At 53.5% G+C, this 17,330-nt stretch overlaps 1 protein-coding gene across 5 annotated transcripts in view; it reads left to right on the forward strand.

Moving 5' to 3' along the window:
- The window catches only part of ZNF609 (zinc finger protein 609), a 70,603-nt gene that overhangs the window by 39,908 nt on the left and 13,365 nt on the right, over nt 1–17,330 (forward strand). For all 5 annotated transcript variants that reach the window (XM_085588627.1, XM_085588624.1, XM_021554249.3 and 2 more), the window contains exons 3-6: nt 6,956–7,181; nt 13,719–13,806; nt 14,166–16,521; nt 16,926–17,292. In XM_085588627.1, coding sequence (XP_085444753.1) covers nt 6,956–7,181; nt 13,719–13,806; nt 14,166–16,521; nt 16,926–17,292 — 3,037 coding nt within the window. The remainder of the gene's footprint in view (nt 1–6,955; nt 7,182–13,718; nt 13,807–14,165; nt 16,522–16,925; nt 17,293–17,330) is intronic.

The following is a 17,330-nucleotide window of genomic DNA, read 5'->3' on the forward strand; positions in this document are numbered from 1 at the left end:
GCCTGTGTTTGGTGCTCAGGATGCTGGCCAGTGTGCTATGTAGCACAAGGCAGACCCTGTAAACAAGTTAAAGCCACTTGCCACAAAAATCCTGTTTTTTCATCTAATTTCTCATGCCTGCCTTGCAGATTCAGGTTTCATTTGGCCAGGTTTGTGTCCTTTGGCCAGGTTTGTGGAACTGGTGGTTATGAGATGGCTCTTAACAGTGGCTGGAGCTGCCAGTGGTTTGTGAAAGGTCTCATAGATTTGTATCCTCCTTCCAGGAGATTGATGCACTGAGGCGCTGTGAAACCTTTTATGTTCTCCTTTGCCTGCTTAAATGTGCTGGTCAGCAAGTGCTGTTAATGGCAGCTATTGAGCACTGCTCAGATCCTCGGGTGCAGCTGCCTAGTTATTTTGGTGGAAAGAAAATAAGCAAAAGCAAGACTTCCCCTTACAGTGATTCTTCCACATAGAAACTTGATTTGCAGGAGACATGGCTGGTGTCAGCAGTGCAGGGGATGCTGGAGGATGGAGATGCAGGAAGTAGCAATATGAGAAGCCAACCACCTATGGTTGGCTGTGTTGACAGAAGGGTGGGTGCAGGTTGTGGGGTGTGGTGGGAGACCTGGGTTCCCAGTGGGAAGTCACTTGCTGTCATCAGAGCTTTCCTGCTCAGGCAGCACTGCCAGAGGTCAGGCTGACTGGTGACCATGGCAGCAGCAGTGCTGAAGAAGGGGCTGGAGGCTGGGTTGGTCATTGTGAAGGATGCTTGTAGCCATCCGTGGTCAGGCTCTATGTTTCTAATCATCTCTGCTTTCCCATGACCCAGATGCATCTCCATTGCTTTCTCACATGGGATCTTTCCCTTTTCTCCCACCAACTGAGCTGCTTCGCATTTTAATTCAATAAATGAGGAGACCCATGGCCCATCTGTGGGATATCAGTGGTTGATGATGGCTGAATGGAGACCCAGTGACATGTGCTGGGACTGATGCACAGAGGTCCCAGCTTGGATTTCTTTCCCATGTCTCTCACTTATGTCACCTGTCCCCTTTCATCACTGCTCTTCACTACCTCTCTCCTGTTGGAGACACCTTTTTTTCCCTTCCAGGAGCAGATCTGATAGTCTTGTAAGTGGTTGGAGCAGGTGACTTGGTGCCAGCACGTCTGCCTTGGATACTATTCCTGGCTTTATTGAAGACACAGTAATATGCAAGACTATGCCTCTGCGGTGTCTGCCTCCTCTTGATCTCAAAACGCTGCAAGCACTGAGATAAGACAGGCTGTGTTCAAACAGCGATTTTATTCCCCTCTCCTCTGCAGAGAGAAAGCGGCTCGTCGTAAGTCATGCTGGGCTGTATTTGCATTTCTCCAGCAGTGTGGCTGAGGTTGATAGCATCCAGCTGTCTGCATCAGCTGGATATTTGGATCGGTCCCCTATCACTGCCATGGTGGGAGGTTGTACCTCCAGTGTCACTGGGTGGGATGTCTCACCCCAATATTCCCATTAACTGGTATGTCTGGGTCTGGTTTTGGTGGTGCTAGTGGGGAATGTGAGCTTTATGCAGGTAATCCTCTTCCAGGTTTTGGTTCCTGTGGCCCACTCACCTATGGCCAGAACAGACTTCCTCAGCCAGGTCTGCCCCAAAGTACCCAGATAAAAATGAGTCTGAGCTGGGAATGTGCAGCCAACCCCAGCATTGTGCTGCATTGTGCCATCCTTTTGTCCACCATCTGCTCTGGCCGTTCTGCAGGGATTTGTAGCCAGGTGTTTGGATGGATGGAGGCAAACCTCCTCCTGGATCTCAAAGCTGGAGCACAGGTGCTTGGCATGGCCAGGAAAGGACACGGAGGCACCTTTTGTAGGTAGAGCATTCCCATTACAGCTTGGCATCAACAGCCCCACAGGTGGGAGATGCCATGAATCCCAAATCTGACGGGTGGAAGCAGAGGGTTATGAGCACTGGGAGCAAGTGAAGTGAAAACATGCCTCTCTTGGCATGTTTTTAGGGGGATGCTAATTTCCCTGGAGCTGGAAAACTGGGACCTCTGCTCCTTAAAACTCCTTACTTCCCATCTGAATTGCCTGGCTCTTTGGTGGTGGTGCTGGCCAGGAGGTCCCACGCTCGCTTGTCCTCTCTGGGGAGTGAACTCAGGGAGTGTGATGCTGAGCCCACTCCATTCTGCACAGATGGAAGCACATGGAAGCATTAATCCTTCCTTCTGGCATTTACTGCTTCTTGGTAACAGGAGGCTGTCGCAAATGTCAATCCCTTTTTCTTGGAGCAACTGCCCTGTTGCCCTGTGGGCTCAGATTTGCCAGCTAAGGAATATATTCCCCAAGTATTCCTGTGGCCTGTAGAAATAACTGGCTTTGTTTATTTGAGCTTGTGTTTATCCAGGGAAGGGAGACTTTTGTCTAGAGCAGAATTCTTTTTTCACATCTTGATGTCAGCGACCTCAACTTCCTGCTATAGCAAGAGGGAAGAGCAGTGGGCAACAGCATTGAGATCAGTGCCCCAGACCACACTCCTGGCTCCATCCTTGGACCTGACGCTTGTGCCACCATTATTTCCCTGCCCGTGGGTGTTTGTTGGAAGCTCTTGTTGGCTGCTTTCTTGCTGGAGAAATCCAGCCAGCCAACAGTCAGTGTTAAGGGGCACCTGCACTGTTTGGGGAGGGGATCTTCTGGAGCCTGTTGCATGTGGCGTGGGGTTAAGTACCTCCAGTGTGTTGGGATGTTGTTGGGGGATGTGACTGGGAGCTCTGCTTGCAGGTGGATTTAAGATGGAATCATAGACATAGTGGGCAGTAGAGCCAACAAAGGGATTTTGTCTTCAGGCTCTGCATACCCGGCTTTGGGGGTCACGTTGGAGAAGACTCTGAAATTCCTTCCAAGGTCAGCAGAGGGGAAAAGGCACAGTGGTTCTGTGGTTTTGGGGTCTAGAGATGCCCACTGAAGATGCTTGTCACCTGGGTGGATCTTCTCCCTGGAGAAGCTCCTTCTCACCAAGGAGCTGGAAGCTAACGTTCCCAGCTCATACTCTGAAAAAGCAAAGCTGTGGGGCATGTAGTGACAGACCAGAGCAGGAGTGAGAACATCAAAGCTCCCAGAGGTTGAGTTGAATTGATTGGTGACATGGGATGTGTTGAGAGAAATGCTCCTGTGGTGGAGCACCTTTAGTCCATGTTCTGTCTCCTGATACTCACACAGTCATGAGTTTGTGACTAGTAAAAAGGCTCCCTCTTGGCTGTTCTTGTCTCTGTGTCTGCAGGAGTGAAAGGACCTTGTAGGTGAGAAAAATGGTACATGTGCTGCATACTTTCTTCATGTGGGGGTACACTGGAGCCTAGAACCATGCCAGATGCTTTGGTGGTCTCACCCTGAGTTCTGCCTGACAGATGGGGTGCAGATCTGGGGGTGCCTTACATCTTTGTACCCTCTCTGCCCTTGGAAATGCACCACAGATATCTTTGCTAGTTGCTCTTCTTGGGGTTTTTTGCTTTTGGCTTTTATTACTCCAAAATGCATTTTCCTTGCCTGACATTTATTACTGGGGACAAACCAAAATTCTCATAAATATGAATGGGTGGTCTGTATGGTCCAGGGAGTGGCATTAAAACCAGTGGGGTGTTTCATTTCTTGTTTGCCCTCTTCTCACTCTCTCATTAATAATTGCTGCTGTGATGTCCCCTTGAGGGCAGCTGATGCTGAGGAACCAGTGCTGCTAAGATGGCAGGAACTGCTCCGTGTGCATCTCTCCATGCCAGCACCCACTGCTGTACTTCCCTTCATGTGGCACCCCGTTCCACCTTCCTGGGGGGCTGTAACGAGGGGTAGGTTTTAATTATCCCCCAGAGCCTGGCATCCCATGGCGCCATTGGCATCACTCTGGAGTCTCGGTGGATTTGCTTTCCCCACAGTGAGCAGAGGCTGTGCTGGCCGCTGCCGCCCAGGCTTGGCTCCGTTCCACTTCTGTCCTCGGCGGTGGTGAAAGCACGTTCCTCGTGATGGGAAAGCCTCTGCCAGCAACACAAAGGGCTTTCATTACAGGAGGCAGCGGCGGGCGGACACGGATGGCCAGCGCTGGCACACAGAAGCTTCACCCCACGTAACTCCCACAGGGGTGGCTGCAGACACACCAGGTTCCTCCAGCAGTTATTAGAGTGCAGCCAGTATTTAATGTTAGAGCCTTCCCAGCATGGAAAGAGAAATATATTTTATTTCTGCAAGGGGTATTTACGGCCCAAAAGTGGTATGGGGGGGTAGCCAGAAGGTTCAAGGCTCATTTTTGGAGCCAGGGATCTCAGCTAGCACAGCCCTGGAGGTGATGTGAAATGCACTGCCATGGGGTGTGAGTGCTGTCCACCACCCCCAGGCCAGCATTGCCCCAGACTCCTTCTCTCCCTCCGAGGGGAAGAGCCAGAGGAGCTGCCCCATGGTAGTAGGGCTCTCCCAGCCATCCTGCATCTCCTGACCTTGCTCAGAAAGCAGGACGGTGAAAAGATTATGACAAGGGGAGATAAGGCACATGTAGAGGGGGAGGTGAATTTCAGGGATTGATCCATATGTCTCTTCCTCCAGCATGGCTTTCAGCTTTTTTTGGTTGTGTCCCAGTGGGGAACCTCTGCTCCTGCCCTCACCCTTGAAGAACCATCCTGAACCCTTTTATTTTGCTCTGGAGCTTCAGGCAAGGGAGCAGGAGAGCCGCCTTGTCTCCCCACGGCTGCTGAAAGAGGCTGTTTATTACAGAGCAGGGTGAGATATGAAATCCCATCAAGCCGCCTTGCTTATTAGAGATCTCAGTGAGCTGCTTATTATGCACCATGGCATAATGCAGATTACGAATGTGACCGGGCGATAATTAGCAGAGCTGGAACTGTAATTAAACGCTCCTGAGCTGCGCTGTGGTTTCTGTTGCAGAGTGGAAGGAAGCTGAACGGTCTCAGCAGGTCTCCAACGTGCACACACAGCCACCGCTCCCCGGGCAATGGGGGCGAGTGATCCCTGCCACTCCCTGGGCTCTTCCTGCTGCCCACCCAAGCCAGGCAGCCCTGCCTGGTTCTTCCCTGGCTCTTCCTTTGCTGGAGACTGACTTGTGGTTTGCAGAATGTGGCATTGAGGAGTCCCTTCAAAGAAGCTTCATGCTTCCTTGGAGCATCTTGCCCTGGATCTGCTGATGACGTTGCTGTGTTCTGGGGGGTGATTTTCCTGTGGGAGTCTTCTGGAAGCTCCTCTGGCAGCCTTCTGAGGTGGTTTTATGCCAAAATCAGTCTTCTTGAGTCCCATGGGGTGCAGTTGGGCCACTGGCCCTGTGGCAGCCTTGGAGGTGGGTGGTCTGGAGATGGGTTCCTTGGGGAGAGCTGGTTCTGTTGCTGGGAGATTGGAGGTGGTTGTGGATGACAAGCTGTGCTGCTGGGGAGGGGACTGTGGGGTCCAGCTGCTGTTGTTTGAGACCTCTAGGCCATCTTTAGTGCCAGGTGGGCTGCATGTTGCTCTGATGAACCATCTAGAGAGAGGATGGATGCAGGACAAGGAGAGGGCTGCAGACAGAAAGTGCTTTGTGTTCTTCTGGAAGGGCAAATCTATTTGCCCTGTCAGAGCCAGGATGTGATATCCTCCTCTCTGCTCCTCTGCCTAGAGATTTGTGTCATCAGGGATGTGGAAAGAATCTGTGGGTCAGGAGTTGGTGGGGAGGTGGGATGCTCCAGGCACTTGCTGTAGTTGTGGGCACCCTATTGGGTGGGGCAGGCTAGGTTGGATGTGCAAGGTTTTCCTGGAGTTGTTTCCCGTGCTTGAAGGATGGAGATGTGTGAGCAGGAGAGGGAGCAGGCAAATTTGACAGCTGGTCAGGACCAGGAAGGGAGTCAGCAGCAAGGTTGGTGTCCATGTCCACACTTGGTAACCACAAACTTGGGCTCTTCAGGTCTATTGTTTTCCCTCAGCAGAGTTTTAGAGGGTCTGGGAGTAGAACTGGGTGCTCTAGAGGAATCTTTGTCTGCTTGAAACTGGAACTCAGGTCAGCATTTGCTTTGGATGTGATGAGTTTCCTCAGTCTGCTTCTCTTCTGAGGTAGCCCAGTGTCTAAAGATCACAAGAGAAGAAGACTAAGCTGAAGAGGAGCCACTCACCCCAGAGCTGCAAGGCGCGAGTGGCTGGCTGTGCTGGCTTGGCTGATGAACTCCAAAGGATGGGAAGGTCTCCACCTTGCATTGGCCAGCCACAGAATCAACCCATCAGCCATCCTCCCCCTGACACTGCTGTAATCTGCTTGCGTGGCATCGCGGCCAAGGACCTTGGCTTCTCAGCAGCAGGGTTGCTTGGCTGAGCTTCCACTTGGCATGTTGGCTTGTTGGCTTTCCAAGCCCGGCTCTGGCTGTGGGATCTGGTTTCTGTGTGCAGAGAGAGCACAATGGCTGGATCAGGCTCTGAAGCAGATACTTGCATAGGGAAGAGGGTTATGATCCAAGTGCCTGTGTCTGCAGGTGGTCACAGGGTAGTTCTGGAAGGAGAAGGATGTTGGTTTTCATGGGTGCCGGAAGGAGTCTGCTACTTGTTTGTCCTGTCCTGCCAGTTGAGCAGAGGCTCTTCTAGTCAGCCATCAGGTCCAAAGTCATTGACTGCATTAACATCTGAGCCATAGCCAAGAGGTATCCTCACCAGGGATGATTACAGAAGCCGTTGGGGAAGGAACCTGCCACGAGCTCTTTCAAGCAGGAGCACTGATATCTCCTGCACAAGGAGTTCTGGGTGTGATCTCTGTTACTACAGAGCTCCCCAGGGCTACATGGGTTTGGGCACGCCAGGGCAGCAGAACTCTGTGAGATCCTTGTCCTCTGATGGGGTGTGAGACGTGAACTGAAGGTGGCAGTCCTGAGCTTGAGGTTTTCCAGGAATGTGAATGTCTGTTGATACTTGCTGTGTTCCCAACAGTATTCCTGACGGTGACCACATTTCTCTTTTTCCCCACAGATGGAATCTCCGGTCTCTACGCCCGCAGTGTTGCCCTTGCATCTTCTTGTCCCTGTCGTCAACAACGACATCTCGTCGCCGTGTGAGCAGATCATGGTACGCACCCGCTCGGTGGGGGTGAACACCTGCGACGTGGCCCTGGCCACCGAGCCCGAGTGCCTGGGCCCCTGCGAGCCTGGGACCAGCGTGAACCTGGAGGGCATCGTCTGGCAGGAGACGGAGGACGGTGAGTGTCTCAGAGCTTCTTGCTCTCTGACAGCATCATGGGGGAGTTGCAGCAGTCCCTTCCTTCCCATGTCCCTGCTGTGTTGTTCTTTGGCATGTCCTGGGCTTTCCTGCCACCAATTGGGGGGCCAGAACAGAGGAGCCGTGTGAGAGCAGTCCATAATCAGTCCAGTAAAGGGAGTAATGGGCCAATACTTGCGTCAGCCCCATGTGTTGTGTTATCCCTTTGCCCAGACAGCAGGCAAAAATCTGAGCCGCCATTTCTCTGTCCTTCGACAAGAGCTGACTTGTTCTGGAGGTACCAGGGGAAAGGCCGTGCCAGCCAGCACGGGAATTCAACAGAGTTGACTTCATTTTTGCTTGGCAACTCGCAGATCTGTCACAAAAACACTCAAACCCTGGGAGGCAGCAGAAATCTCCTGCTGGATTAAAAAACCCCAATGGAGCTCTCAAAATCGACTCAGTGGGAGATCAGCCTCTCAGCTCTCTTGCCAAGCCAATCCAATCTTTTTTCCACTGGAGCTCATCTCATCCATGCACAGCTTGGTTTGCTTTCCCAGGTCCTTTGATGGGTTTTCGTTGCTCTTGGGGCTCTGCCAAGGAATGCAGGGATGAATAGGTGGCTCAGTGGCCCATGGGAAGTGCTGGAACTTGGCCTTCCCTCTAGCCTGAGTGGGATGTTGGAGGTTTCTGCCTTGGGAGGCACAGGGTGAGCTCCTTGTGTTTGTGTCTAGAAGCAGAAACGGTCCAGAAACACAAAGGTGAGAGAGCAGTGGTGGTGGAGGCTGGTTGATGGGTCGTCTCAGCCAGGCATCCATGTCCTCCTCTTGGACATCTGCTCCCACTCTTCCATTGCTATTCTGTGTGGAAAATGAAGCTGTTGGCCTTTATCCCAGCCACTTCTCACTGAGACTCTTTATTATCTGTGATGGACGTGGAGCTGAAATCTCCATTGCCATTATTTGCTTCCAGTGAGGTTCTCTTCTTGTCCCATGCTTTGGGAAGGTGGGGGTGGGCCCAATTTGCCTTTTCTGTCTTCCTACTGGCAAACTGGTTTTGAAACCGTGGTTGGTGCAGGACCAAGTGCTGCAGTGGCTGCTGATGTGGATGTGAGCACTGAAATTGTTCCCCTTGGAAAAAGCATATTGAGGAATAGCACCTGAGCTGTTTGGGAAGAGAGCAGTGGATGCCAGGAAGGACTCGTATGTCTAGCTTGGGATGGGGACCTCCACACTCCTCTGCTATGCCATTCATTCCATATGGAAATAAAAAAATCACCCTGATTAAAGCAGCTGGGAGCTGTAAGTGTGTTTTTTCTGCTGCTCCAAAGCAGAAGGATGTCACATGTAAAACCTGTGAGAAGAAACAGAAAGCAGGAGAGTTCAGGAACCCTGCTCTGTGCATCCCAGGGCCAGAGGATCTGCAGGGTGGATCTGCTCCAAAGAAACATGTGGAAGGTCTGCACTGATCTACCACCTCTCCAACATTGCATGAACAGTGTCTCCAAGAGCCTGGTCACTTTGTAGGATACACCACCTTCATCTGGGGAAACTGAGGCACATCTGGGCTGGGTTTTGGGAGACAGAGCAGCACAGAGGAGCATTGGCACCCTCCAGCTGTGGGGCTCCGCCATCTCTCCAGCTCCATCAACCTGCTGTCCTGGTGTGACTTCCCTCAACCCAAAAGCCCTGGAGCAGCAGAGCTCCCTGAAAATCCCAGGGCTGCTGGAGAGCCCCATGGGCAGCAGCAAAGCTGATAAGAGCTTGGACCTTGTATGGTGGTTTTGGGTGGAAATCAGGAGAGGGTCACAGTGACCGTGCCAGGATGAATGAACTGGGCATGCCCGAGGCAGGGAGCACAAAAACATCCCTCCCTGCCAATTCCTGGTTGAGAGGCCTTGCCATGGGAGAGGTTGCTGTTCTTTTCTCCTGCTCTTTACCCCACCGTGGAGCTCCATGCCTGTCTGCCTGTCCATCCACATTACCCCTCGCTTCCGCAGCCACCATTTCGGAGCATGCCTTGAAGGTGTCCTGTGATTTCCCACAGCCCAGATATTTTCAGTCTGTGGTAATTCAGTGAACTCACACAGAGATGCTTCTCTTCCAGCTGCTGATGGTTGTTACTGTTGGGAGCAAGGATTTCGCATCCAGTCCTGCACAAAGGCGAGCCCTGATACTGCCTTTGGTCTCTTTGGGTCTGCTGTGTGCCTTGGCTCCAGTCACATGGCATCTCTCGTCCTTGAGTGTAAAGGCAGGGTGGGAGCCATCCCTGTTTTTTGCCTGGCATCTCTCCCCTGCCTTCCCATTGCCAAAGACAGAGTCAAGGGTGATGCTGGATCTGGCTATTGGAAACTGTAATTTGTGAAATGTTCAGGGATGCAGCAACCATCTCCCCTTGCCCAAAGGAAACAGAGGAGAAAGCTACACCAAGGACATGTCTGTAAAGTCAGATGAGGTGCTTCCAGCATCTGGAGACTCTCCTCAATGCCTCCAGAGGGATTAATTTCTCCCCTTGCTCCTTGGGATGCAGCAGCCTCATTGGAGTGCTTGGAAGGACCCCAAAGCATTGGAGCAGCTCTTGGCTTGCATCAGGTTTAGAATCACAGAATCACACAAACCCTTAGTTTGAGAGGGACCTCAGAGCCCAGTTCATTCCACCCTTTGCCATGGGCAGGGACACCTTCCATTAAGGCAGGTTGCTCCAAGTCTCATCCAACCTGGACTTGAACACTTTTATGGATGGATCAGCCAGAGCTTCTCTAGGAAACTTGTGTCAGGGTGTCACTACCCTGTCCAGAAGGAATTTTTTCCTAATATCCAATCTAAATCTCTCCTCTTTCAGCTAAAGCCATTACTCATTGGCCTGTCACTTCTTGGCTTTGCAAAAAGTCCCTTTTCAGCCTTCTTTTAGATCACCTTTTCGCACTGGAAAGGACTCTAAGGTCTTCTTCTTGACCTGTAGCTTCTCTTATGGGTGGTTCTTCCTACTCCCGGTCCTTGTCTCTTCCTCCTCCATCTCAGGTGGTGTGGCTGGAGCAGGTGTTGCTGGAGAAAATCAAGACAAACAAGTCATTGAGCCCCTCAGCTGTGGGCTATCCTGACTGCAGGCTTCCTTTGTGTGTTTGAGTTTCTCTAAGAGTTCTTGTTAATCCTTTAGGCCTCCTGGCATTTCCACCTGAATTCTCTTTGTTGGGATGCATTGCTCCTGAACTAGGGATGATCCTTGGATGTGACCCAGCTTCCTTGGATCCCACTTCCCTCCAGCGCTCTATCCCATGGAACTCTGTCAGACAGGTCTCTGAAGAGGCCATAGTCTTCTCTCCTGGAGTCCAGGGGAGTGACCTTTCCATGTGCTGCAGTCCCTGGAAAGCAGTTGGATGGCCGGGGACAGTCATGCACCATCTGAGCATCCATCCCTGCATGGTATGATGGGATGATCCTGTCTCCCTCTGGGCCTGCCGGGGAAAGCATGTTCGTGTTGCCTGTCGAGGTTTGATAGAGGGGACTTCTCTGTGAGAAGACACCAGAAACCTCCCCCATGTTAGACAAGGTCAGATAAGGCAGAGCCTATCAGCGATGAGGGCAGGATAATGTATTTAGGAAGGGGAGAAAAAGCAGCTCCCATTCCCCACCCCACTGTGCTGTTTGGGGACAGAGATGTAGAAATTAGGAGTAAGGCTGGGAAGAAGCCAGGAGAAAGTGTTTTAAGGTTTGGTTTTATTTCTCATTACCCTACTCTGATTTGATCTGCAATAAATTAAATGAATTTCCCCAGGGTGGGTCTCTTTTGCCCGTGATGGTAATTGGTGAGTGATCTCTCCTTACTGGGCGAGGTGACAATTATGCTGGACAGCCCCATGGTGTCCCCTGTCTCCTGGCAGGAGCATGATGGCCATGAACAGCTTTGGTCTTGTGTCCCAAAGCCTGGACACTGCAGGTCAGGTGGGATCTCTGCTGGGGAAGAAATTAATGGAAGAAGTGGCATCCTAAAGCTGAGTTATCCCAAAGCCAGGGTATCCTGGAACTGACGCAGGTGGAGGAGGAATTCATGGAGGCATTCTTGGTTGGGCTTGGGGGATTAATCTTTGGAAAGGGGGGAAATGTGCCCCAATAAAATGGCTCCTGGTGCTCACAACACCTTCTCCTCCATCCCACGTAATCCCAGGATTTTCTCATACGCTGCCTTCCTGAATGGCAACTTCATACCATCACCAACCGTTAATTTTCCAGCCAGGATACAACTCTGATGTGAACACTTGGTGAGCAGGATGCTGAGTGGTTTGCACCCAGATTTGAGTGATATTGGTTCCTTAAGAGTTTCAGAGATGTCACCTTCCCATGCAACCAGGTGGGATGGGAATTACCCAAGTGGGATTCCTTCTGTTCAAGAGCATCAGTGTTCTTGGAGATGTGAAAGTATTGCTTCCTCACTGCTGCCCTTGTCATGCCTGTGCCTGCTCATCATCCTGCCGTGGGAGGGGGACACAGTGGGTGAAAAAAGCTGCTTAGCATCTATCCTGGGGTTTAAATTGTCCTGGGTTATTGTTGGAGGATTAGGAGGGGATTTGGTATGATTGGTTGCAGTGGGTTAAATATAGGCTGGTGTGTGTTGGAGGTCTGGCGTTCCAACAGGGAAGGAGACACGGTGCCAGCTCGTTTTGCTCCTTCCTCTTTCATCTCTCTCTTGTGACTGTGGTGATGGGGAGGAAAAATGCCAGCACCTAATATCACACACTGGCCCCAGAATGCACAGCAGACTCCAGTGGCTTGCCATGCAATTAACTTCCAGCAGCTCATGTGGTCTTCTCTGCCTTCAGAGGGATTGAACTGGCAGGGAGAGCAGAGGGACTGGGAGGGACGGGGCCTGGGTTATTGCTGCATGTTCCTCAGTGGCTCCCAGATCCTTGGACAGCTTCTGGGAGGATCCCACAGCAGCTCCCCAGAGTGCCCCACCTGGGAATGGTGGGACTGGATTGGGGTGCAGGATGCAACCAGGAGCTTCTTTGGATTTTAAGGAAAGGGGCACAGGCTTCTGCCTGCCAAAAACTGCTGCATTAAGAAAAACAAAAGGCCACATTCCATATGCCCTCTTTGGGTTGCCTGGAACCAGGATTCCAGTGTTCCACTGATCTTTCTATGCATGGGGCTGTGGGTTCCCAGCAGTTGGTTTCTCTCACATTGTCTCCATCATCACATCCTGGCCATGTCTTTGTTAGGGCAAGTCCCCAGCACCTTTTTCTGAAGGCAGAACCCAGCATCTCTTGCTCACTGGGATGAGCCAGTTGTGGCTCTTGGCCGTGTGCTGGCACCATGTCTTCCCATAATCTGCTCACAACATTTTCCAGGAGGGAAAGGAAAAAGAGAAGGTCTGCATTTAATTTCTCTTTCAGAAGGAGCCCCACGTGTCGGGCCTTGGCTCCATGTATTATCCACGCCGAAGCCTGCAGCTGGCTGCTGGCATAGCACAACGGGGGATGTGGGCTGAGATTTATAAACATGCTTCAGGCGCAGCTGCTCCGGGCTCCCTCGGCTCCATCCATCTCCCAGGGCCGTATATCTTGCTGCACTCATCAGCCCTTGCAAATGCGGTCCCGAGTTTTACCTTGCTTGGATAAATGTGCCTGGCACAGCAGACTCTGCTCCGGTTGTGTGGAAATCAGAGTGATCCGTGGCAAGGAGGAGACACCACAGTGCTAAGGGGTGCTGTGGAAGACCCCTCTGCCTCCCAGAAGAGGTGCTGAGGGTCCTCAGCCTCGGTGTGGGTGTGAGCCAGGCAGTTCTTCTGAATCAGTGTGGAAAAGCTGAAACTCCAAGGTTTTCTGAATACCCAGTGACTTTGTTCCATGACGGGAGGATGTGGCCCTGTGGATGGTTCTCCAGATGGAAATATAGGGCAGAGGGATTCCCATGGAGACGCTGAAGTAAAGTGGCCTAGGGCAAGGGAGGGATATTCTGCCAGGATTGGGTTTTCCTGCCAGGGAGAGTCAACCTGAGCAGGAATGCTGGGCTCAGCTTGCCATCTAGTGGCTGTAGCAGCTTTTTCTGGAGGGTCATGAGGTTCATGGCCGTGCTCGTTCATAGCCCTGATGGAGTGTTCGCAGCTCCACTTTGGGGTACACAGCCTTGCTAGGAGCTTTCTGCATTTCCCCCAGGGTTTTCCCAGCTATTTGTCCCTGGAGATCACATTCCCTATCCTACCTGAGCACACATGGAGCCAATGTGGATCTTCAGGTCACCCCTGAAATCCCACAGCACTTTGGGGGTCACTGGGTTTGAACATCCCATGAAAATAAGGAACAGGAAGAGAATTTAGGTGAGACATGCCAAGGGAAGGGATGAGCTGGGAGTCTCCAACTCCCATCTTGATACCTCTCTAGCCCTGAGCTCAGTGTCTCACCTCTTCTGAGAGCCCATGACCACTTGTCCACCCTCCTTCAACTCTAGAGCTAAGCTCTTCCTCCTGCCTGTCATGAGGGGCAGGTTCCTGGCACTGTGGGATCACACCTGGCCCCATCTGATCTTTTTCCCTCGCCTTGCAGGGATGCTGGTGGTCAACGTCACCTGGAGGAACAAGACATACGTGGGGACACTGCTGGACTGCACACAGCATGACTGGGCACCTCCCCGGTAAGTGGCTGGGGGCTCCTAACGCTGAGGACAAATCGGGCCCTGTATGGTCCCCATGGCACCTGGGACACTCTGCCCTGTGCCCATGGGGCTGCCATAGGGATTGGCATCTCCTCCTTGCCCAACCCAGCTGCTCCCATGACTCTTTGCCTCTGCAGTCACATGTCCCTTGTCCTGGGGACCAGAGACAGTTTAGCACATCCCAGGGGACCTCTCTGGTTCCTCTTTATCAATCATGGGGAGAGAAGTCTATGGGATTGAGAGTGAGGGGAGTAAGGGAGTCCCCGCTGTGCCTTGGGGGCAGCACAGCCCAGCACAGCCATCTCTCTGTTAAAACCTCTGTGTCCTCCTCCCTGTAGGTTCTGTGACTCTCCCACCAGTGACCTGGAGATGCGCAACGGCCGGGGCAGGGGCAAGCGGATGCGCCCCAACAGCAACACGCCGGTCAACGAGACGGCCGCTGCCTCGGACAGCAAAGGGACCAGCAACAGCAGCAAGACCCGGGCGGGAGCCAACAGCAAGGGGCGCCGGGGCAGCCAGAACTCCTCGGACCACCGCACCCCGCCTGGTGGCACCGCCGAGGACGTGAAGGCCAGTCCCTCCTCCGTCACCAAGCGGAAGAGCAAACCCCTCTCTGACATGGATCTGAACTCCAGCTCGGAGGACTCCAAGGGCAGCAAACGCATCCGCACAAACTCAATGGGCTCGGCCACAGTGCCACCTGCCACGGTCAAGGTGGAGCCGGCTGTCCTGGAGCGCAACTGCCCTTCTCCCATCCTCATCGACTGTCCCCACCCTAACTGTAACAAGAAGTACAAACATATCAATGGGCTGAAGTACCACCAGGCCCACGCACACACGGATGACGACAGCAAGCTGGAGGCGGATGTGGACAGCGAGTATGGCGAGGAGCCCTCCCTGCATGCCGACATCGGGAGCTGCAACGGTGCTGCCGGGACACAGAAGGGCTCCCTCTCACCTGCTCGCTCAGCCACCCCCAAGGTGCGTTTGATGGAGCCGCACAGCCCCTCCCCATCCAGCAAGTTCAGCGCCAAGGTCCCCTGCAAGAAGAAGGTGGGTGGGGAAGGGGACACAGACCTTGGTGCTCTGTCCAATGATGGCTCTGAGGATGGTCCCTCGGTGGCCGATGAAACGAGTAACGATGACTTTGACTCTCTGGAGAAGCGGTGCATTGATAAGGACAAGTCAAAGAAGGCCTCTGGTGCTAAACAGGAGAAGATTCCTTCCAAAAGCTTGAAGTCCGCCAGACCCATTGCTCCAGCCATCCCCCCGCAGCCGATTTACACCTTCCAGACTGCCACGCTGACCACAGCCAGCCCTGGCTCCTCTGCTGGCCTCGCCACAACTGTGGTCCAGACCATGCCCAACAGCCCCCAGCTCAAACCCATCCAGCCCAAGCCAACAGTGATGGGAGAGCCCTTCACTGTCAATCCTGCCCTCACTCCTTCCAAGGAGAAGAAGAAGAAAGACAAGAAGAAGAAAGAGCCCAAAGAGGTGGAAAACCCTTTGACTCCTGGAAAAGCCTGCAGAGCAGAGGAAGGTAAGAGCCCTTTCCGGGGGGAATCCAGTGAGCTGGGGATGAAAGGCGAGGGGCTGCTGAACGGTTCATCTGACCCCCACCAGAGCCGGCTTGCCAGCATCAAGGCCGAGGCAGATAAAATCTACAGCTTCACCGACAACGCACCCAGTCCCTCCATCGGCGGGGCCAGCCGGCTGGAGAACACCAACCCAGCCCAGCCCCTGACCCCACTGCACGTTGTCACCCAGAATGGGGCAGAGGCCAGCTCGGTGAAGACCAACAGCCCGGCCTACTCGGACATCTCTGATGCTGGGGAGGATGGGGAGGGCAAGCTGGAGAGTGTGAAGGCAAAGGATCCAGAGCAGCTAGTCAAGGAAGGCGCCAAAAAAGCTCTTTTCCCACCACAACCGCAGAGCAAGGAGTCTCCCTTCTACCAAGGCTTTGAAACCTACTATTCCCCTGGCTACCCCCAAGCTAGCCCGGGACCTCTGAACCCTGGTGGGCAGTCTGCAGCCGATACACAGACCTTGAAGCTGAAGAAGGACGAGGAGCAGGAGAACCCGGAGGTGAAGGTGAAGAGTGAAGGCTGTGAAGAGAAGAAGGCAGAGCTTGGCAGTGGCTCCAGCCAGCAGCCCTCAGTCATCCAGCAGCGCCCCAACATGTACATGCAGTCCCTTTACTACAACCAGTATGCCTACGTGCCACCCTATGGCTACAGCGAGCAGGGCTACCATGCTCACCTGCTGAGCACCAACCCTGCCTACCGCCAGCAGTACGAGGAACAGCAGAAGCAGCGGCAGAGCCTGGAGCAGCAGCAGCAGCGAGGGCTGGAGAAGAAGGCAGAGCTGGGCTTGAAAGAGAGGGAGGCGGCACTCAAAGAAGAATGGAAGCAGAAGCCACCCATGCCCCCAACACTGACCAAAGCCCCGAGCCTCACAGACCTCGTCAAGTCGGGGCTGAGCAAGCCCAAGGAGCAGGGAGGCCCTGATATGGCCAAATCCGTCATCATCCCCAAGTTGGAGGACTCATCCAAGCTGTCCAGCAGCCAGGTCGCCGAGGGGCTCAAGGTGAAGCTGAGTGAGGCTGGTCACCTAGGGAAGGAGACGGCTGAGACGAAGGCTGGCTCCGAGTGTGGCCGGCAAGCGGAGGTGGACCCTGTTCTCTGGTACAGACAGGTAATGCCCTGCCCTGTCTGCCAGCCCAGCCTTGGGTTTGCTCCTGGAGGAAGCCACTCACCGGGCTTTGCTGGGGCCATCACCTCAGGGAGCACATGTTGTCCTCTGCTTGTGGTGGGACTCCATGAAAGAAAAAGGGTGGGGCTGTGAGGCCACAGATGAGCTAGGGAGAGCCCAAGTAAGGGGACTGGTGTTTGCTGATCTCCTCCAAACCCAGCCTGGAGTTGGGACAGGTGGGGCTGTGGGGAGGCAGCTGGTGATTGGCTGTTCTTGTGGGAAGTGGAGGCCAAGGAGAGCCCGGGGCAGGGGAATGGGGTTTGCCAGTCTCCTCCAAACACAGGCAGGTTTTGGGACAGGCAGGGCCAGGGGGAGGCAGCTGTCCTGATGGTTAGCTGTTCTTGCAGGAAGCTGAGCCCCGGATGTGGACCTATGTGTATCCAGCAAAATACTCGGACATCAAGACAGAGGATGAGCGGTGGAAAGAGGAGAGGGACCGAAAGTTGAAGGAAGAAAGAAATCGAAGCAAAGAAGCCTCGTCCAAAGAGGACGGGAAGGAGAGCAGCAGCTCCGAGTGCAAGCTGACCCCCACCGAGGAGGCTCGCATGGTGGGGAAGGATCCCAGGCCCAGTGTCCACGTCCCCGTGTCCTCACCCCTCACGCAGCATCAGTCCTACATCCCGTACATGCACGGCTACTCCTACAGCCAGTCGTATGACCCCAACCACCCCAGCTACCGTGCCATGCCCACCGTCATGATGCAGAATTACCCAGGTAGGGAGCTGGGAGCTTCAACGGGTGTCCATTCCCAG

Source organism: Lonchura striata, chromosome 10, assembly GCF_050655825.1.
Source record: "Lonchura striata isolate lonStrDom1 chromosome 10, ASM5065582v1, whole genome shotgun sequence".
NCBI classification, from domain to species: Eukaryota; Metazoa; Chordata; class Aves; order Passeriformes; family Estrildidae; genus Lonchura; species Lonchura striata.